Consider the following 20,941-nt stretch of genomic DNA (forward strand, 5'->3'; position numbering starts at 1 on the left):
AAGGTCTGAATGAATGGGTTGGAAAAGAAATCATTTGACAATTCCACGGCAGCCGTACTTATATATCCAGCTAGGGGCTATCGCTATCACACCATGTCTGCAGCTTCCAAACAGCTCCATCATGCCTGTTAATACGTAATACCTGCAGGATCACCCCGCTCTTGCTCACCGAGGTGATGTATCATCCAGCATGTGCATAATCTAAAACACCATATCAATATATCCACAGTGATGAATCAGCACTAGGCCATGCACTCAGTATACTTACGTCAAGTCGCAGAATGATCTGGTATATCCATCATTGGTCAGCAGCAGGTGACATCAAGGTTCCAATTACCCCAGCTGATGGGTTGAGGAGGCTTCGAGGCCAGCCACCCCATTGCGAATATCTCAAGGTCACCGCTACCTCCTGAAGGCTGGGTAGTACTTAGCTGAGTTATCCGCTCTATTGACATCTGATTGGCTCACTCCTAGACTGTGGAACATCAAGCTGAAGCATTATGCAGTCGGTGGCATCTTCTCACGGTATCTTATTAGAGAGGGTATCTTGATCTGGCATCATCAATATTTGTATCATTTCTAGTAGTTAAATATAGATAGTTTCTTCTTTTGGATGACCATGGCTCTGTGCACTCAGCCTAGTACCTGGTCTGAGAGTATTGGTGAAGGCGAGGCTACTGTACGAGAGGCGCAACTCCCGGTTACACTTTCGCCAAGGCTTCTCTTAGGTTGGCGCGCACGGATACTGTAAGATCATCGTCGTGCAGAAGTTATTGAGGTATGGTTGACTTGTCATCGCCATGTGCATACAAGCACAGCACAGAACATGTCACACACCAGTACTGTAACCTGGCTGTCAAATTATTAATCTCTATGCTTGACCCAGTCCCACGGGCAATCTTGGTTGGTGGGTGATATTGTAGAGGACCCTAGTTCTCCAATCTTGTTGACGTAGGCAGTATCATAAGAAGGGACTACTTCAATCTATCATTTATCTACTATATAATTGCAAAAATTCCAACCAGAATTTGCATTCAACCAGCAGTATTAGAAACCCTATAAAATAACACGAGGAAATATGCCTGTAAAATGGTTGAAAGCAGTACCTCAAGGAAGATCCAGTCTGTCAATTTTGCAGAGGCTTGCCGTCACACTAGAGTGGTGTTTGTATTATTCTCCCTCTGCAACTCTCGTACTCCCTTTTCTGGAAGTGTCTTGTGATTGTTTAGACTGTTAAGGCTGTCCAAATTGCCAATCAAAGGAGCTGACCAGAACTCCACCTCGACGACTTGGTGGGAACAATATGCTGTCCCTCGGACCGCATATGGCAGGCTCTATCTTTACCGTCCGTGTTCCACATGAATCGTACACACTTCGCCGCGCCCTTGTAGTTGGCGCACTTTTCGGCGCAGTCCTTAAAAGAGCCTGCCTTCCCAGTACCCAGATCCGATGAACCCTCATCATCGACTATACAGAAAGTCAGTATATTCACACTCCGAAACGGGGTGGGGGAGACAAACGCTTGGCATAATGAATCTTGAATTTCTTATTTCCAGCGGTGATGATGCATTGGTCGTCGCCAGGCTCTGTGACTCGATAATTAGCATCAGATGAAGAACAAAAGAGTGGCTCTGCTAGAGCGATGAAATAGGGCACTGCTCCTTACCAGCGTCATACAGGTTTGTACGGCAGTTTCCATTTGCGCCTTTACAGTCAACAGTCAGAGCATCATATGACTGCTGAAGGGCGGCCAGCTTGCTATTAAGCGATATGATTTGCGAATTGAGTTCTGCAATCTCATCGTCCTGTTGAGTGATCTCCATATCCAAGCCAGTCTTGTCGTTCTCGCACTGTTGCTTCTGGATGTTGAGGTCGCCCTTCTCCTTTTCGCACTTCTGTTGATCTGAGCGGCATTGTTTCCTTTTCTCTTCCACCTCCGCAAAGCGCCGACGGCAATCCACTTCGGCGGATTCCAATGCCAGTTTATCAATTTCGCATTGCGCCAATTTGGCAGGGTCCACCTGGTTGTTTTTGCAAATTTGGAGGGTATGTTCCGCTTGCTCGAGGTCTTCTTTGCATGTATCCTTTTCTTTGACGCAAGCATCTTCATCCTTGATACACTGGTCCTTTTCTTTAATACATTGAGCATTCTCCTCAACGCACTTTTTGTCGTCTGGCTCCGGGATCGGGGGTTCGACGATGTCATCCACAACTTTAACGAGTGACAGGAACGTATCCGAAGGCTTCTGATCCTTGTTGCTGCCTATGATGAAGAAGCAAGTATCCTTTCGAGGGCCCTGCGTTCGGAATGAAACTCCTTCACACCCTTCTGATGCGCAAAGGGAAGCACAGTCATGAGCAGTAGCTACCGGTTTGCCTTTCGGTTTGAGTGAAACGAAGATGGACTGGCAGGTCCACTTCCAGCGGACGTTGTCTATCAAGATTTCGCTTTCTTGTTTCGTTGGATCAGAGCAGCAGGCATTGCGGTCATCCGACTCCAAACAAGATGGCAATACTTCGGTGAAGGTAATCCACTCTCCATCAGGCTTCTGATCCATGTTGTTACCGATGTTAAAGAAGCAGTTATTTCCCCCGCGGGCTGCCTTGCCGTGTGCTTTGAAAGACGATCCTTCACAGGACACATCGTCTGCACAGAGTGATGCACAAGCGTGAGCATTGTCGGCCTTTTGCGGGTTTCTGGGATTGAGGGCCATCAAGTTCGATGAGCAAGTGAACTTGAAGGTGCGGTCGTTGATTGACACCTCGCCAGACTTTGCTCCACCGGCACAGCAGTCATTGGGATTAGCGGAGAGCAGGCATACTGAGCTGGCGCTGATCGGAATTTGGTCGGCGGCGAAGACGGAGGCCGCACCTAGCAGCAGGAGGGAGGGTTTGATAATCATGGTCAACCAAGAAAAGACCTATACTGTAGCTGTAGCAGGAAACCAAGAGCAGATGCAGGTACTTAAAGCTTAAGTAAATGGTTTAGGGACGTGACGATCAGGCCCTTTACTACCCTTTTCTCCCTAGATTTGGGAATCCACTTGGATACTAAGACATGATGTAAAGTCATGCGGTCATTGAGGGGAGAAGAGGTGTCAGAATCATGAATATATTGAAAGGTTACATGAGTGGATCTCGAAGTGGGTAGCGAGGACTCCGGAATGGCCAGATGATCGAGTTCAGCTCAAGCTTCTGCAGGAGGTGGGGCTGCGAGATTGCAGCCCGAGAGGCGTCAACACAGGTTCAGCTAGCCAATGCCTGGTGGACGGATGGAAGGGGCCGAAAAAGCCACAAAATGCGGTTCGTACATATTATTGATCCATGCTAGTTACACAGCATCCACGGTGGAGTTGTGAGCTACCGGCAAGGAGGATGAATAATTTATGTTCATGTTTCAATTGCTACGTTAGTCCTGCATTCTGCATTTACCTCTAATGTGCTAATTATGACCTCAGCTAATGTCCACCTCCATTGAAGTCTATGTTCAGGCTGATCCATGGGGACTCCTAAAATGTAGCTCGTTGCCGTTTATAGAGAAAATAACCCAAATTAGTGTTCCTGTCTGGAGTACCTTCCTTACCTTCTCTTGAGTCTCTATGTAAGCAGACTCGACACGATTATGAATACGTCCCCCACTTTTTTTTTTTCTCTTTAATTCCCTTCGCAACTGGTTCAGTCTTGGACAGTCTACCAGCAAATGAGTTACTGTTTCTTGCGCGCCGCACGTGCAATGGCCGTTGACGCGAAAGTTAAAAGCCTCGGGGAAGGTAAATAACCAATTATGGCCCTTGCATTGCTGTGTCAGTAAGTACGCCCGGTTCCTGGACAGATTTTCCATACGGCTTTCTGGTATAGGTCGCTGGTAAAGCGCTGTCAATTCTTGGCAGGTGATCGCCTTGGGTGGATGAAGTCCATTCCCGCTCCCACTGAGCGCGAATGTTGTCGCGTGTGAACGCCTTCTCGCTTGTTTGGAAAAGGGCAAAAAAAGTGCGATTTACCTGGGCTTCCCGCTTCCTTGGCTAGCCGGTCTGGTGCGTCGTTCCCAGGGTTATTGCAGTGGCCAGGTATCCATTGGAGACAAAGCGCGATTCCTTCCACTTAAACCTCTGTGGTCGCCTGGAGGATCGCGTGGATGATGCGTTGTCTTGATTTGGCTCCCGAATTTTGGATTGCCTGTAAGGCTGATCTTCGTTGCAGTCGTTGTTCCGCTATGTGCAGATGGTACAGACGCGCTCGAAATCAGTTTCACCACTTTACTCTCTTTGATTCTTTCACGAACTTAATCCTTAAACACGCTAGTCTATGTTCGATTTAAGCAATTTAAGATTTTGAAACGTATTGTGACTACAAATCACATGATGGGCTACTCTGTATACGAGCTATCAGGCGCATTTTAAGGGGGGATGATGCCTGAGTGCCTTATTTTCAAATAGCTGAAAAAACCTGGGAATGGTCAAAACCGACCCTACTTGCTTGCTGGTTTTCTGCCATTCCATATTTTGTCTGTCATGTAATTCGCCCACTCCATTATTTCTGGGTTACTTGAAAAGAACCTGCATTTTGATTAGAAAAAATTATACATTCTGCCTGATTCCTGCCTTGTTACTGTGCATATTGATCATCCTTATGCACCCCCACGTCTGTGTCCTCGACTCCTTCCACGTTCCTATGATAGCACATAATCGAATCTTGAAGGCTCTCGCTGGGTTGATAGAGTCCGAGTGAGAGGATCTGGCGAAGATAGTATATCCTAGGTGCATTGCTGGGTGGTTTGGTAGGCGGGTAGGGACTTGGGAACGACCTCCAGCTCGAAATTAGAAGAAAGTGTTGGGTTTGGAATGGCACAATATCTCTTGGTGCGTCCCGATCCCACACCTCCTCTCAAAACCTTCATATCATCAACTATGTATCTCATATCTTAACTATATATATTTGCAGTTCGGTCTTTTGCTTCCATTTTCACGACCGCTCATTGGCGGTTGCGCTGCCTTCCGCCCCGTTAAAAACTGTCCCGCACCCCATTTTGTCTCTTTTCTCCCTACCATATGCTCCGTTTCGCTTTAAATCTGGCAGGAGGATAGGGGGAGTTATCTCCTTCTACTCTGCTAACGTGACCCCTTTCCGACTACAAAGTGGTATATTATATTAATTTACATTTTCTATAACTCGTTAACTATTTCTATCTTAGTGTTACTTTTTCTGCCAGCACCTACCGCGTCGACCTATAGAGCAGAGCGCTAGTGGCGCTCTATAAGAGTGTAGGTAGCAGCCTTTCGCATTTTTATTTTACTCAATATTCAGTTCTATTCTAATAAACTGGTGAACTCTCTAATAGCTCTTTTTTTGGGTTTTATAGAGTGTGGCCGCTCCGTACGGTCGGCCCGAGCTTCTTGTTAGGTTGCATATTCTCGGCGTCCACATAAATATCCACACTGTGGGGACCTGGTCCAATCATACAATGGTACAAGTCTGGCTTGTGCTGTTTTGTTTCAAGGACGGTCGTATTTGTATGAAATGAGCCGCCAAGAAATAGTTAGATCACTCCGCCATGGTATGATATGTTGACCTAAAGCAACTGGGCGCCGGTCTAACTGTGATTTTATTGCCTGGTATGTGCTCTTGCGCGTGACAGCAAAGAGCACAGCGGGCGTGCTTTACCCATATGACTTTCACCTTGGCCAGCAAATCAGCCGTGTCATTCCCAAGCACTAAGATGTAGCGCAGCTACCACAAATTACATGAGTGACAGCGCAGACCAATGCCAGGCCCGGTTCCTCGCTCCGGATTATTACCGCAATCCGACAACTGCCGCCGACTGTTGTTAGGCGGCTTCAAATCGGGGTTTCTCTAGATCAACCGGAGAGAGAATCAGAGTACATAAATGGAAGCATTCGGAGAGAGTAACGTGTGGAATATGCCAGTGTCAGGAGTGTAGAAGGTTAACCTGTAGAAAATATTGATCCGGAGTACAGCGGAGTGGTCTAGTACTGATATTGCGTACTGATATTGCGTACTTACAATACTATACTATGGGGCATCTTAAGACGTCCAACTGCTTATATGTATGCGTAATCATAAAACTAGGCATCGATACATATACTCTCGACTGCCACGAACTGTCTTTTTGCCCCTCAACCCTCATCATGAATACCACGCCAGAACAGATCCTTGACATTGAAGATGCTCTCGTTTCAGACGAGCATCCAGTACGCGATGAAGATACACTCGATTTTCAACGGTGAGCCAGATTGCACAACTGCTTGTCTCATATGTCTACATGGCCCGTAATGGAACAAATACGCCCGATCTGGACGCCCTAACCAGCAAGTCAGGGTTCTTCAACCAGCCGAACGAGAATATTGACGCCATTCACGCTCGGCTTGACGCATCATTAAATTTAATCATTTCTTGATTCAATCTATGATCCGATGCCGGGATTCTTCTACTGGGTGAATAGGCGTCGAATGAAACTTGCCGACGAGTTTTTCCCTCTCGAAACCAACAATCTCGAGGGTAAAGAGCGGTTTGTGGTCATTTACGACACAACTCCCGATCAAGGCTCCCACTGTCTTGGTGTTATCTATGACTAGTTGGACCACCGTGCCTCATTCCTATTAACCGTCGAGAATTTAGAAAGTATTGAGCATGTTGCTGAACATTGGGATATGTGGTTTCCTCTCAAGACGATTATCACCCAATGGATCCATCCATATGCCCCGAATGGAAAACACCGCGGCTAATCCACGGAACGAGAGAGGCTTATCAGATGAAGAAGCGAATTCGTGACATCAAATTGTTTTATGGTGTTGGCACCCATACTGTGCTGCTCAGATTGATAGTGCAGTTGCTGCGATGGACCGCTACACGAACACGATCGAATCACGCATGCAGTCACTTTTGCCAATATCTTGGGATGCACCATTCTTTACCGATACAGAGCTTGATGCGGCTTTAGTGCCAAAGGTATGCTTTATTCGCTCCTTTCTGACCCGAGTGAGGACCCCACGTTTTAAGCTAGTCGCGCCCGGCCTAGAGGTCCCGCACGACAAGGAAGCCTTCGCAGCATGTCAGATATTTAACGCGGAAGGTCGGGGCAGAGATGTCCCGTCATTCCTACTCTTTGCATCTGCGGATGATAGCCGTACGATCAGTTTCAACGAAGAAACTCATCGTTTGTTCTTTGGATCGAGAAATAATGTGCCGCTCAACGAGGGTGATCCTGTTCCCACGGGATCATATAGTGCAGCGCTCAATGGATTCGAATATGATTCTGAAGAATTTGGATTCTGCCTTCTACGCCCATTCGCACTAGGACCGAACCTTGTCGACGAGGATGCGGAGTGATGGGACTCTAGTGCCACCCGGCTCATTCACGCAGCTCTTCCAGAATGGCATTTTGCACCCATTTGGCGAAGAGCACCGGGCGCAGATGTTGGAGAGGCTGTTTGATCGATGAACTGAATTGATCGAAAGTAGCGTGTGGACAACGGGCGAAAACGGCGTTGAGGGAGGGATCGATATGTTCCAAGATTCAGATTATGGTGCCTGGGAAGATTACTGGATTCCTCCATCCTGGTGAGATTTGATTGAATTATTTAGGAAAGAGAAGCGCATGAGGAATGACAAGAAACACCAATGGATTTCAAATATCAATGCATCTTTAACGTACAAGCACCAATATAACAGTTCGAACCTGAGGAATAAACAGTGGAGTTGCCGCAATATCCACTTACAGAACAACAATCTCTGAACAAGGACCCCGGACATGTCATGTTGCCTGAGAAATTAGGACAAGCAAGCCATGGGGGATGGGATGATCCAACGAAAAAGTTGACTTGGGGCTTAGCCGCTAGCAAAGAATGTCTGCCCGTATCCTACATCTGGTTTCAGGAAGACCCGGCCGCATTGGCCTCCAATTGCGATGGGCAAGATCATCGAGTAAATTTCGTGCTTCTCCACTAGTCGGTACCTTGCGCGCGAGAGAGGAGACTGGGAGTCCAGTCTTTTAGAAACTAATTTTCGAAGGATGCCGCTCTAGTAGTCTCCAATGTTTATGATACATAAATTTGAAGTATACTCGATACCAGGTCCCATGGCTAACGTATTCATCGCGAAAAGTAAAGATATTAATCAGGTTGAATTTTAGAAAATCAGGGTCAACACAACAGCACCGACCACCAAAGCGCTCATCCCTCGACCTTTTCCGATGTGTGTACTAGCCGAGTCCTCCTTCGCCTCAGAGTCCTGCTTGGCCGCCCCAGTGTCCTTTTTCGCCCCAGGGACAGCGTTCTTGCCCGATTTAATCTCGACAATATCGTCCGGAGAACGATCCCAGTAGTTAAGGTTCGCTAATGAGATCTTGTCGTTCTCAAGATCAAAGACTGCATAAACCCTGCTCATGAAGTTGGCTCCCAAAACGATATTTCCCTGGTCTTGGAAGTTGATATTCTCGAGGATCGTGAAATAGCACGTCTCCCTATCAGGGTACCACCCATAACTCTCCCCGCTGCCACTCTCTTGGGTAACGAACTCTCTGAGGTAGAAATCCAATACTAATTTCCCGAATTTGAACTGTATGGTCGAGTTCTTGCCCATTGCACTGCAAGAGAAGTTGACTTGTCCCAGATCATCCGGAACGGAGGTATTGCCGATTTGGGCATTCAGGGCCTGAGCCACAGATTTGGGCACGTAGGTCTTACTATGTGCAGTGTTGAAGACTGCGTCCAGCGGGAACTTCTTCGATGCTGCGGATGTTTTGTTGATTGAGATACCATCCATATTGATACGGAGAGCTTTGGTAAGGTTTGATCTATTGACGATGGGGAAAGTGTGGAGATCACCCCATAACCTGGCCTTGTTAACGCCGCCGAACAGAGCTGTCTGGCCCCAAAGACTGAAAGCGGGGGAGTTAATGGTACCGGCGTCGGCTAACGCTTGAGTCAGGGAGATGGAAGATGAATTTCCGTATCCAAGACCCAAAGTATCTAAATAAGCCCATGTCAGAGATTATACTGGGTGGGCTTAGATAGACTGGACGTACTGGTAACGAATTTAGAATCCCCGGCCAGCCCCATCTTCATAGCGTCCACTGTGACACCACCAATCTTCAGAACGTCGGTCACGAAGTCTCCAACCACCATTGAACCGGAATCATCATATGTGAAGTTCCCGTCGAGCTTTTTGACAGTGGTTGAGGCAGTCATGTTGTAGCTTCCATACCCGCCACAATAGGATGAGTCCGTGTATAACTTGCAACCAGTGTTATTCACGCCCTTAACCCAACAACCATTACCCCAGGTGTCAATGTAAGCTAGTAAATGCTGGGGCGGGGTCCCGAAAGTCACATTTGCGACATAGGATATGGCGTACTGAAAGCAAGGTTAGTCTGCAAGTCATTTCGATTTTGGGCATTGGACCTACATCTATGTCCTCGTTATCAAAATTGACGTCGACAGTCTTCGATCGCTTGGAAAGCTGACGCGACGTGTCGCGTATCAGTGGCACCGTAAGAACCGCCGGATTGTCTCTCTTCTCCAGAATCAATGCATTGGTCAAGGCTACACTAGCCAAGCCGAGTACGCAGGTCAACCCACTACGCATGGTAATCGATGGGGGACGAAGATCAGACAAAAAAGCGTAGGGTCGAGGTTGAAGATGGAGGAAAGAAAATGGAAAATGAAAATTGGAGCATGGCCCGGGGCTTGAAATTTATCTAGCCTGGCTGTAAGGGTCCTAAAATGGCTTAGCAAGCTTCTTAGTGGCGAAAGTTTTACATGAGGATAAAAGAGGTCATGCCAATTTACAGTCACCATGCCCATTCACAGTCATTCATCCATGGATGTTTTCAAGCCTCGGAGTACGCATTTTACCCCCAGAACCAAGAGGAGGTGATCAGTGAGAAAACGGTCTTTGTTGTGGCCCCCACCCCAGATGATTAAATGGTCTTGGCATCAAGGGAAATACGGACTAGTGGCCGTCGGCAAAATCCACCCGCAAATGGCCCATGCATCGAATATGCAGTGCAAATATAAGAAGCCATGTACATAGCTCGAGATTGAATTTTTTTGTGATTTTCTTACCAGGAAAAGTTAGGGTTCATGTTGATTGGCATGGATCTTAAATTAAACAGTTTAATTCTTGGGGTAGGGCGACAAAATACTACATATATTTATCAGGATAAATCAGCATCGCTCGACTAAGAAAATTATGTAGCGGGTTTCGGGGTTGTGGGTGGTCAAGTCTACGAGTAGCTATGCACCCAAGTATTAAACCAGGTGATATTTAAAGATAGACATGATATAGAATCACAAGGAACCGCGCTTCATCCGTCGAGAGTGAAAGGAGCTGTTTCTGTGCGCCTGAGAATTAGCCTGACTACCATTACTAAAGCCGAGGTCAAATGCCCAGACAGCCTGGAAGCAATGCGTATCCACTTGGGCTTTCTGGTTGTTGGCCTGGGCGTTATATGAGCTGTTGGCTGGGAAGAGACCGATGATGTTGTAGAAGAAGGCCTTATGAGGTGTCAGCATCTCGGCAATCTACTCAGGCCGTAGCAAAGAATTAATTAGGAGACTCACGTCAACGGCAGTTTGCAAGATGCGAATTTCAGAGGGAAGTTTGTTCCTGGTTGTTTGGTTGATGGATTTCAGCTGGGCTGCGCTGCTCGATAAGGCGTCCATGAGCTCGAGGAGGGATTGAACGAACTAGCGCAGTTGAGTATAAATGACTCTGATTGACCTTTCTTCTTGTCATCAACCTACATTTGAGTATCCCTCATAGACGTGCTGCTCAGCCGCCTGATCAGTAATGATCGGTGTGTTCGTCATAAAGTTTACATCTGTTAGAACCACAGTGACCATCGTGTCCATCTCCGTGTAGATATCCTGAAATTTATTAGCTGTCATTCATAGACTTAAAAACCCCACTTACCGGAATTGGACCAGCGTCCCCAGTGGCATTGATTTTCAATACGAGATCCTTGGCAGCGAATCCTTGTTGTGCTAGTTCATTGAGAGAGTTGGCAATTTCACCCGAGGTTAAAGCAGCGACTGCGCAGTGCGCGTACAGGCAGAGGGCCACGAAGGAGAAAAAAAGGTGATACATTGGAGAACGAGGGACTGGTAAATGGAATAAAAGAATGTACAAGAATGGAATAAAAAAATGGATGAGTATGTTATGAAAAGAGCGGGAATAACAACTCGAGATGTAATTTGCCTAAGGAGCAGATAATACGGAGTACCTTGTTACTTATAGGGCTCGGAAGAATGAGTTCCCCTGACTAGGCCTAAAACGGAACCTTGTAAAGTTATACCAATCAGGCTCCTGTCAGCTTATATTAGCGGAGGCTGCTCCATATTTACGACACGGCATAGCGCACAGAGTCGTGTTCATCAAATTAAGGCCTGAATGCCTGAATTTATGCTTGAACAGCGTAACGTGACGTATTTCACATGCGAGTGGTCCACATAAGCGAACGGCCCACGCCAAAACACATCTTAAAAACGATCTATTTATCACTTATATCTCAGTAACCATATTGTTATTTGGTTTCCATCTCATTCGATAGCTACCGATAAGACTTTTAAGCACTATATATCAATTTCGAGTAAATCGAAAACCTACATTATCACGGGTTCGAAAATTACATCGCGTAAACCACCCAGAAATATGGAGATATCGGGATTTATATGGCGGCTTATAGCCCCATCCTACCTGCCTAACTTAGGTGCTTTGCTTACTAAGGTCTCTGTAATGGTAAGTCAGGTAACTAGTTAACGTAGTTCACATGCGAGTGGATCACACAAGCGAATGGACCACCGCAGAACACCATAGTTAAGGCGATAAATTACAATACTATATCCCAACAACAGATGCTTAGATAGATTCTGGAATTCGAGGGTATATTTAAGATACTTAGTATAGCACTTTGACAAAGTTTAGAGGAAATTTATAATAAAATATGAAAAATATATATGTTTACAGCTGAGATAGCTTAATTACAACGTAATTTATGGTATCGCCATTATTAAGCCTTTCAATTCACTTCAAAATTCTGCAGGCTATATAAGATGGTTATCGATCCATGGAAAAAAAAATCAATTCAGATTCAAGTTGTGGTTGTCAAAATATATAGATATCAAAAAAAGCCTCAACTATGGTGTTCTGCGGTGATCCATTCGCTTGTGTGATCCACTCGCATGTGAACTACGTTATTCAAGTTCAGGCATTTAGGTCTCAATATGGCGAAAACGACCGTGCACGCTATATGCTCCGTCGTACGTATTGACAGGAAGCTTAATTGAATGGGAAATAGCTTCAAGATATTAATGAATTTAATATGGGACTGGAAGTGTCACCCAATCGGCATCACATGAACATCAAGTTTGGACACAGAACTTGTAAACTAGTAGTAGTCCTTTTTTATACACTATATACAAATCCAAAACATTGGGGCGACCTTTACAAAGTCCATCGCTTCGCCCCAAAAAAATGCAACCCACTATAGTATAATTAATCCTCCAGTCACAATACATACGCCGCACAATATCAAGTGGATGCAAAAAAGAAAAGAAAAGGAAAGAAAACACTAGTCGAGGTTGGAACAGCCATTAAGGTTTTGCCAGTTGTTCCTTGCGATAGAAGAAGATGCAGAGTACGTTGATGGATAGCATGAAGAGCAGGCAGACCCAGAAGTCTGCCTTTCCCAAGCCTGCTGCGACGCCCGCGGAGAAATCGGGGAACACATCACCAGGGCCTAACTTATCCGGTGCTGTCGCGCGGGCGAGAATAGTCGCAATGGAGCCGACCACCTGCGCGGCTAGAAGTGTGAAGGTGACATGGAATCGAGTCATTGTGTGGAGGAGGATCATTCCAAACCCTGCATTGGCGGCAATCAGTTTGTGTTACGTTTTTATTCGCTGCGAGGGGAAACTTACCGACGCCCTGAAGGGAATCTAAAACTCCTAGCCAGAGCCATAGTGCCCTACCAAGGATAGCTCCAGCGACGGGACCACCGGCCCAGGGGATATATGTGGCTATGTTGGAGGTTGCCCACAGGATCTGGGCCCATCGAGGAGCACCAAGGCCGACGGCAAAGATCGGTATGAACCAAGCGTGTCTCTTGGAAAAGACGTGAAAGACCCAGAGCGCTGCTGCCCAGACAATGATGAAAAAGAAGAGGACAAGGAGCACGATTTGCCACACTTCGGCATGCTTGCTGGACCAGAGATAGAGCCAGTTTCGTCCGTACGGTGCCGACAGCCAGTAGTTTGATATGAACACCATGTAGAAAAACCACTGCAAATATAGCGTCAGAATCAAAAATTGGCTTGAAGGAGAACGGCAAGAGACATACAAGAATGATGCGACGGCGGAAGAGCGATAGGTAGAATGTCGGCACTCGACCTGGTGCTTGTCTGTAATATGCAGGAAGTCCAAAGAAGACCAGGGCTCCCAAAAGCCACAGAAAACAGGCGATTCCGACTCCGATTCCGAGCAAAGCACCTGGATCGGTCACGGCAAGGCTGAATTGCGTGCTACCCTTTTGGTTGAGACTTGCTATCCAGCTACCCCAGTACCAAAGGAAACTGATGAACAACTGCTGAGTGCCCTGGATGACGGTGGCTCGATAAATCCAAGACCTCAGAGGTGCGCCACCTGGATAAGAAAGTCAGATAAGTTCCATAATTCCTAAAAGGGGGGTTGCATACCTTCATCTCCAAAGTTGAGGGCGAAGAAAATCGAACCACTCGAAGATGCAAACGAATACAAGCCCGTTCCCACGTTTTTCAGCCACATTTGACTTGTGCCGTTGTGGATGGGTCCGGCAAGACCGACAAACAAAAAGGCAAACCCGTATATCTGCGGATGGTTAGCTTGCAACCTCGTAGGTTAGATAGAGGGACGTGAACGTACAAAGAAAGGAATCGTCAACACATAAACTGAGGGGACTAGACGGAAGACCATCCACCATATGATCGAAGAAGCAAGATAGATGGATGCCAGAATGTATAGCTTTTCAGCCGTCTGTCCAACCTCACCGTTCAGGAGTGTGATCTGGTACGAGTTCAAGGCGAGAATTTGGCCCTAAAGAATGCTGTCAGCGGCTGTAATAAATGGTTTTGGGAGGGTTCCAACTCACAATAGCGAGGAAGATGGAGTACACAGGCCAATCACCCAACTTCATCAACATGAAACGCTTCAAACCCGTGGGGGTAATATAGTCATTTGGGAGAAGGAATTGCCCGGCATTTGGGTCTGCAGCTGGACCAGTAATTGGCGGGGTCTCTGCTCGACTAGTTTCATTGACCTTGAAGCGAAAGACAGAGGGAGCAGGAGATGATAAGGGGGACTTGCCCAGTTTGACATCGCGGTATCGATTGAACCAGTCCTTTTCACTCTTCTCGAGAAACTCCTCAATGCAGAGCTGGTCTTCTGAGTTCTTGCCATTCAGATCGGCAAGCTTCTTCTCAAACTTATCGGCGTACTCGTTATTCGCATCCGTGAAAAATGGATCAACTTTCTGGAGCTTGTAGTCTTGTTTCTCCTTTATTATATCATCGACGCTGACCAAACTCATCATGGACGCCCTTGCGTCTCTTCGGCCCAGCCGACCGTCTTCTGACCCTGTACCGAGAACTGGTGTGCTGGCACCGGATCGAGAAAAATAAAAGGTAGGTGTCCCAAATGGCGGTGTCCCAAATGGCGATGGACGAGCACTGCCATCCTCTTGGAAGACCCCGGAAATGGGCTCGATATCTTCTCCATCGCTTGCTGCAGTGTAAACGATTCGCGAGTCTGCAAGAGGGTTGGAGGACAAAGGTCTGTATCTTGGATCACCGTCAGAATCGGCCTCGTTGTCGGACATGTTTAGACTGGAAGACAGATTTGTCGGCGAGAGAAAGTGGTCAAGTCCTGGTCGAGGTCCAGACAGTCTCATATCAGTTGTAATCGGCCTACTCGGCGGGACAGACCCAAGGGAGCTGTGTGATCGGCTCTGCTCGCGGCTGCTTTTTGAGCTCGACGAGACTTTGGGCATGCTTTCTGGGACAAGGGTGCTACCACGGGAAATTCTCCATGAACTGCGATCGTGACGCTGAGAGTATTTGGCGTGCTTTTCCATCGAGGTGGTTTGTAGTGTTTCCAGATCCTGAACCCACTGTGCTACGGGGAAGCGCTGCTTTCCGGATCGTGCACGCATAAGCGCTCGTGTCTCCTGGGACGATTTCAAAGCGTCGTTGATGGCCATCTTGAACTGTTGGATAAGATGTTTGGTTGTCATAGACTCGCTAGAATGGGTTAGTGTTGAACATATCGTGAGAGAAGGAAACATACACTGTGTACCACCATCCTGGCATCTGCCCAAGGCCACCAACACTAAAGAAACATAGGTAAGCACTGGCGGTAAATTCAAGCAAGGTAGGTCATTCTTACCGTGATCCTACGCCTAACGCTCCTTTCCGTCCAAATTCCACAGCCACCAGACCGAAAGGTTCGTCACGTGAAGGAATCAAAGCGAATTCAGCGCCACTGAAAATGAAAGGTGGTAGTGCAGTGAACTCTGGTCTGGAATAGACCCGCCCAGGGTAGAGCTCTACGAGTCGATTCAGTTTCAACGCGGCAAACCTTCCGTAGAGATCGATGACTGGACCAATGCACATCAACTGGACCTTTGGGTGGGCGTTTAGAACGGAGGGGAAGATATCTGCAATCAGGTCAACGCCCTTTTGCATGGACCAACGACCGACAAACACAAACAGCTGGGCCTCTGAGTCAACTTTAAGCCCTGCCCATTCTTGCGCTTGTCTCTTGAGTGCGGCACGACTGGCTTCAAACTCTACATCGATGACAACGTCTTCGAGAATGTTATTTGTGTTGTGAACCCATTCGGCGATGTCAGATGGATCGGGGTTGGGCAGTGCTCCAATGTTCTTAAGACCCCAGAAAATAGGATATCTGGCGTACGATCTCTTGCCATATTTCTTGGAGACACCGACAGCGCCGAATCCGTTTTGGTGAATTTTGAGATAGCTGGCAGCTCCATGAAGAAGGTTAAACACCTCGCCGAATTGTACATACTTCTTCACCAATGCATGGTTAAGGTTATAGACACTGCAAACCTCTTGAATTTGCTGTGCGGTTTGCATTGGCCAGAGTCCTTGGAACTCAGCATTATGCAGAGACAGGCAGCATGGAATTGTGCGAGGTAGAAGATAGAGAGGGGCAACGGCGCCATGGTAGTCATTGATGTGGTAGAGGTCGATAGTCGGAAATCTCCTCATAGCTTCAGCAATACACTGATTCCAAGTAGAATAAAATATAGCCGAATTCAGGTCATCCATGCGGGCAGGATACGGCTCTGCTTTGGACTGAGCTCGGAACACAGGCGCGTCTAACAAGACGTACGTGATGTTTTCCAGCTGATGATACTGGACATCCACTTCGTAGTGTTTCCCAAGGACGGTGATCACCATCGGTTCACGGGGGTCGTCCTTGGGGTAGTCAACTCCTCCAACACAAGGGACCACCCATATAAGGTCTTGCTGGCTCAGATGTTTTCCCATCAGCTGAGCCATCACACCGAGCCCACCGATCTTGATCTTAATCTCCCAATCTTCAATATCGTATTCCATCGTCGCAATGAGCACGGTTCGTCGGGGGGTGTTGACCGTGGTACCGACGATGCCTCTACTTTCAGATGGGAACGGGCCAATATTGGTTAAAGCAAGTCCGGGATTGGATTCCCTGCCATTAGATTGATGGGCCACCTTTTGAAAGACGCTGATCAATGGAGCGAAGCTTGATCTTTTCTCGGTGACACCAATTTGGTTGAATTTGACCTGGTAAAAGGCCTTCAGGTAAACAAACACCGCACTGGCAGCGGTGGCGACAGGCACAATTGCTAGGATGATAAAGATGGCTAGCTGAACCCACCTGGATCCCGTGGGCGTAGCATAGACCCTAAGATCACCGTCACCCACCGACAGCTTGAAAGAAAGATAGGGCGAAGGTGGTGGAATGGTGACGTTGAATACATTGCTCAGCAGTGTGACTGGAGGAACTTGATCGAGAACGTTGTCTCCATCGATGTCCCCAAATACTTGTGTTTGATCGGGCAGGCCATCTTTGTTTAATCCCCAGGCGTTGAACGCAACCTGCATGGGCCATTCGCCCATGAGGTGGATTTCCCACAGGCCAGTGACATTGCTAAGAACCATTTCGTTTGAATAGCCAGCGTCATAACCAAACTGGTTGAACTCGCCTTCGATGAAGAGATTTGGAAAGCGACGTGGGGGCTTGTATTCCCATTGTGTATCCCCATGCTGCAAGTGAGCGCTACTTCCAGTCAACTTGCTCCAGTATTGGGCAATGATGTGTTCTCCTTCCCAGGCCTGTTTCGCAGGGCCGGTCCAGTTTTTGCCGGGGATCGACGTGTTGAACCCACTGTATGTCATCCAGGCACTGAATGTAGCTCCAAAATCCAGCGAGTATCTCCACATGTCTGCACCAGGGGCCTGTGGTATTACTGATAAGGACCGAGTGTCAGACGACGGGTTGTCGAAAAGTAGCGTTCTACTGTAGTTGGCCAACTGTGGCCAGACCATCGGATTATTTGTCTGTCCGATACGGAAAAGAAAGTGGTCGACGGACTACCCGACTCAATTAGTATCGTGACTTTCTCGACCTGTATCATGAAGAATATACTCACACCTGTTGATAGATTTCCATCTGCCGTAGTCACATTGCTGAGTGTGACTCTGTGAACCCCTGGAAAAACATTGCCCAAATCCACCTCGTAGCTGAAAACGCTAGTGAGTGCCCCTGGCCATGTCACAACATCAGTCTCTTCAATTGATTTACAAGAGACCGAGGCCGTGTCCAGTTGCGGGCTCTCGTCGTCAAGCGCTTTGGATGTGATCGTCAGAGAGTTGGTGATATCCCTACAATCCATCTCCTGAGAGAATTCGAAGCCAATTCGTACCGTCTCCCCACTTGTTCCTTGGGCCACAAGTCGAGTATCATGCCCTGGGGAGAAGCGTGTTATAGTTGGGGAAGGCTGTACGAATTTGCTTTTCGGGACGAAGGCTTTGAAACCCCAGGCCGGCATAGTAAGGTTGGGATAACACCCGTTGGAAACGTCAGACCCTTCCAATCTACCGACTGTCAGTAACAGGAATTAATTTAAAGACAGCAATCATACCCAAGCGTAATCGAACTGTTGGCTAACCTTAATTCCTCGAACGGTGGGAAAAGGTTTTTGACCGTTGTTCCCGAAGGAAATGGCGAGATCAAAGCGTCCTTACTGCTGCAGTTGAATTGGTGGTTGACTGTTTTGTTGTCATTGGAATACACCAGCCAGACGCTCTGATTCCCCTGGCCTTGGCCATCGAAATTCTGCGTATCCACAAAGCGCGATCTTAGGACACTCCACATCCCAGTCTCGGTCGGTGTCCCTTTACTGCCTGGAAGGTAGATGTCAAACGTCTGGTTGGACAATTGCTGCAGGTACCAGCCGTCATTCAGGACGGGATAGTTTTGGCGCATCTCAAACATCATCTTGATTAGGCCTCGCACTGGGTGCGAAGGATCCCGGTGATCGAGACTGACCGAATCATCTTCACATCCGGTCAGGGAGCGGTCGAGCGGGAAATCAACGTATTTCGATGACCCCAGCTTGTAGCAGCCGTGCAGCTGCCATGCCTGAGCAGATGACATGGGTCCACGACCGAAGACATAGTTATCAGCCTGGCTGTCCAGTACGTAGAACTCCTGTTCCTCGCCCCAGGAGAGGATAGGAATTCCAGGCATGAGCAACGAAGCGATGTACATACCCAGATTCTGCTTCTGGGTCCCGTTTTTGATCCCTGGCCACCTGAAGACATCCTGATTCGTGACACCAAACTGATGACGGGGGTCGAACTTGCCGGTGTTCGTGTTGACCATATCGTTGGTCTCCACAAAACCATTCCAGGTCTCCACAAAGTTAACGGGTGGGTCGCCTTCGGCAGTGTAAATGCCATCTAGACTGAACGGGACAATGTTAACTTGAGTAAACAGAAAGTGGTGAAGGGGAGAAACAAACCCGAGAAACCGGCTCAGACCACGATATAGCGTGTAGTGGAATGCCGCCCCGTCCAACGCGGACCTCTCGGCAGGTCTCAAGAAGAGATCCTCATCTGAGTTGTCTGTCTTGTTCGTCATCATAAACGCTTCTGTCAGATTGGAGATGGTTTGATTTGTCTGGTGACCGCGGCCGATATAAAGCGAGCCATAAGAGTTTCCCCCCACAATCTCTCCAGGAAGGTAGAAATTGTCCTTTCCCACCTGCCTTGCGCAATCCCGCATATACTCAGACCATTCTCCAAGAGAGTCAAGAGTCACTTGTAAAGCCTTGTCGACGCGGTATCCGTCGATATCAAGCATGGTGATGGTTAGGCACGAAAAGTGTTTGATCTTGGCTAGCACGTCCGGCCGCCATTCGCGTAGACGATCCTGCACAAATGCGAATTTGGATATCTGTCCTTCCCATTCGGTGTAGTTTCCAAAGGCGGCAATTTCTCCATACTGTAGAGGTCAGTAATGCTCAATATCGAAAGAAAGGGAATGTTACCTGATCAAATTCACTATCCCGACATGAAGAAGTAAGGTTTGAGGTGATCAAACCAGACCCATCATCATCCCAGAACCGAGGATACTCCCAGGGACATTCATTCTCAACTTCGTTTCCGGGCTGGAAGTCCCAGTATCGACGGCCGTACTTCCATACATAGTCGTACTCGTTGGGATTAATCGGTGCGGACTCGTTCAAGAAGCCCTGGAAACCGATAAGGTCGCCCATTCTATCCACAATCAGCAGACGATACCAGAGGTTGGGCAGATGGAAGTTACATACGTTGCAAAGGTATTATCAAAAAGAACATACATCCCCCGTCGATGTGCCTCTGATATCATTGTGCGCCAGTCCTCGATCATACCAAAGTGGTGATCCAGCAGAGTTAGATCAAGCGGGGAGTATCCATCCGCGCCCCAGGGAAAGTTGATATAGGGTGTTCCAGCGAGATAGACGCCCTGGAGATGGTCAATATATTCTCCACATTCAGTATTCCTGAAGCAACAAACGCACCTTGATCCCCATCCCCTGAAGATAATCAAACGTATCAACCAACCCAAGAACGTCACCGCCATGGCGGAACTCGTTGGAGGTCAAGATCTGTTCCCACTGTGTGCCATTTGCATTATCGTTACTCGGATCGCCATTTACAAATCTGTCGAGGAATATCGTGTAAAGGGGAATCGCCAGTTCTCTGGCGAGGGGTTGTATGTGTGGTCATCCCAATGACCCGAGTAGTCGAGTGGATGTGTCGCTGTCTGATTTTGATTGAGATTCCAGTTTGCTTGCTCTGGAAGATATGGCAGGGATTGTGCAGTGCGTATAGATATCGCAACAATGGCAAGATAACGAGTGATAGTGAGCAGCTCCATTCCGCACAGTGAATTCCACTATGGTGACCTTCACAGAACACGCTGTTCGAGCCTCGACTGCAGAACAACAACTACAAGGTGCATACTAGGAAGAAAGGGATAACTGATAGAAACAAAGACACTGAACGATTCATCAGGCCCAGATGCGTAAAAGAACAATTTGAAAGATAATTAATATTCCGAAGCCGCTCAGGCCAATGCAATAATTGACTCTGAGCTCGAGAATACCAATCACGGTTTTGTATATCAGCATAGACGCAGGAATTAGGCGAACCGCAGACCTGAGCCAGCCATGCTGTACCAGCCTCAATCCACAGCAAAGCATATCCATACCCACGCTCAGTGGTTGTCCTATATTTGGACAATGGGTCTAGATCTGATATGTATCAGTATAGGACTGGTCTACAGGGCCCAATGTACGAAGTGGGTCTCTATTCGATAGCTTCCACATATGATA

The 20,941-nt window shown here is 47.6% G+C and overlaps 6 protein-coding genes across 6 annotated transcripts; 1 reads left to right on the top strand and 5 right to left on the bottom strand.

The window, feature by feature from the left end:
• Positions 1-1,255: 1,255 nt before the first annotated feature.
• On the bottom strand, positions 1,256-2,903 carry N7447_004340 (uncharacterized protein; the record flags this gene model as incomplete). The annotated part of the gene is made up of 3 exons (XM_057228615.1): positions 1,256-1,467; positions 1,521-1,586; positions 1,667-2,903. 3 exons carry the CDS (start codon positions 2,901-2,903, stop codon positions 1,256-1,258), a joined length of 1,515 nt encoding a protein of 504 aa, XP_057087956.1.
• A 555-nt stretch (positions 2,904-3,458) lies between these two features.
• N7447_004341 (uncharacterized protein) lies at positions 3,459-4,098 on the bottom strand (the record flags this gene model as incomplete). The annotated part of the gene is made up of 3 exons (XM_057228616.1): positions 3,459-3,509; positions 3,584-3,966; positions 4,002-4,098. Coding segments are annotated over 3 exons (531 nt in total), but the record flags the coding sequence as incomplete, so codon positions are not given.
• Positions 4,099-6,146: 2,048 nt separating this feature from the next.
• On the top strand, positions 6,147-7,347 carry N7447_004342 (uncharacterized protein; the record flags this gene model as incomplete). Its single annotated transcript, XM_057228617.1, has 2 exons — positions 6,147-6,209; positions 6,835-7,347. 2 exons carry the CDS (start codon positions 6,147-6,149, stop codon positions 7,345-7,347), a joined length of 576 nt encoding a protein of 191 aa, XP_057087958.1.
• Positions 7,348-8,145: 798 nt separating this feature from the next.
• On the bottom strand, positions 8,146-9,603 carry N7447_004343 (uncharacterized protein; the record flags this gene model as incomplete). The annotated part of the gene is made up of 3 exons (XM_057228618.1): positions 8,146-8,987; positions 9,044-9,371; positions 9,424-9,603. 3 exons carry the CDS (start codon positions 9,601-9,603, stop codon positions 8,146-8,148), a joined length of 1,350 nt encoding a protein of 449 aa, XP_057087959.1.
• A 704-nt stretch (positions 9,604-10,307) lies between these two features.
• N7447_004344 (uncharacterized protein) lies at positions 10,308-11,106 on the bottom strand (the record flags this gene model as incomplete). The annotated part of the gene is made up of 4 exons (XM_057228619.1): positions 10,308-10,514; positions 10,581-10,706; positions 10,764-10,886; positions 10,933-11,106. 4 exons carry the CDS (start codon positions 11,104-11,106, stop codon positions 10,308-10,310), a joined length of 630 nt encoding a protein of 209 aa, XP_057087960.1.
• A 1,505-nt stretch (positions 11,107-12,611) lies between these two features.
• On the bottom strand, positions 12,612-20,484 carry N7447_004345 (uncharacterized protein; the record flags this gene model as incomplete). The annotated part of the gene is given in 14 exon segments (XM_057228620.1): positions 12,612-12,880; positions 12,939-13,299; positions 13,358-13,659; positions 13,713-13,863; positions 13,918-14,088; positions 14,144-15,290; positions 15,337-15,378; positions 15,436-17,651; positions 17,711-18,155; positions 18,203-19,566; positions 19,613-19,841; positions 19,895-20,070; positions 20,126-20,246; positions 20,264-20,484. 14 exon segments carry the CDS (start codon positions 20,482-20,484, stop codon positions 12,612-12,614), a joined length of 7,215 nt encoding a protein of 2,404 aa, XP_057087961.1.
• Between the last annotated feature and the right edge of the window lie 457 nt (positions 20,485-20,941).

The sequence above is a fragment of the Penicillium robsamsonii genome (genome assembly GCF_028829455.1).
Source record: "Penicillium robsamsonii strain IBT 29466 chromosome Unknown utg000002l_segment0_segment0, whole genome shotgun sequence".
Lineage (NCBI taxonomy): Eukaryota > Fungi > Ascomycota > Eurotiomycetes > Eurotiales > Aspergillaceae > Penicillium > Penicillium robsamsonii.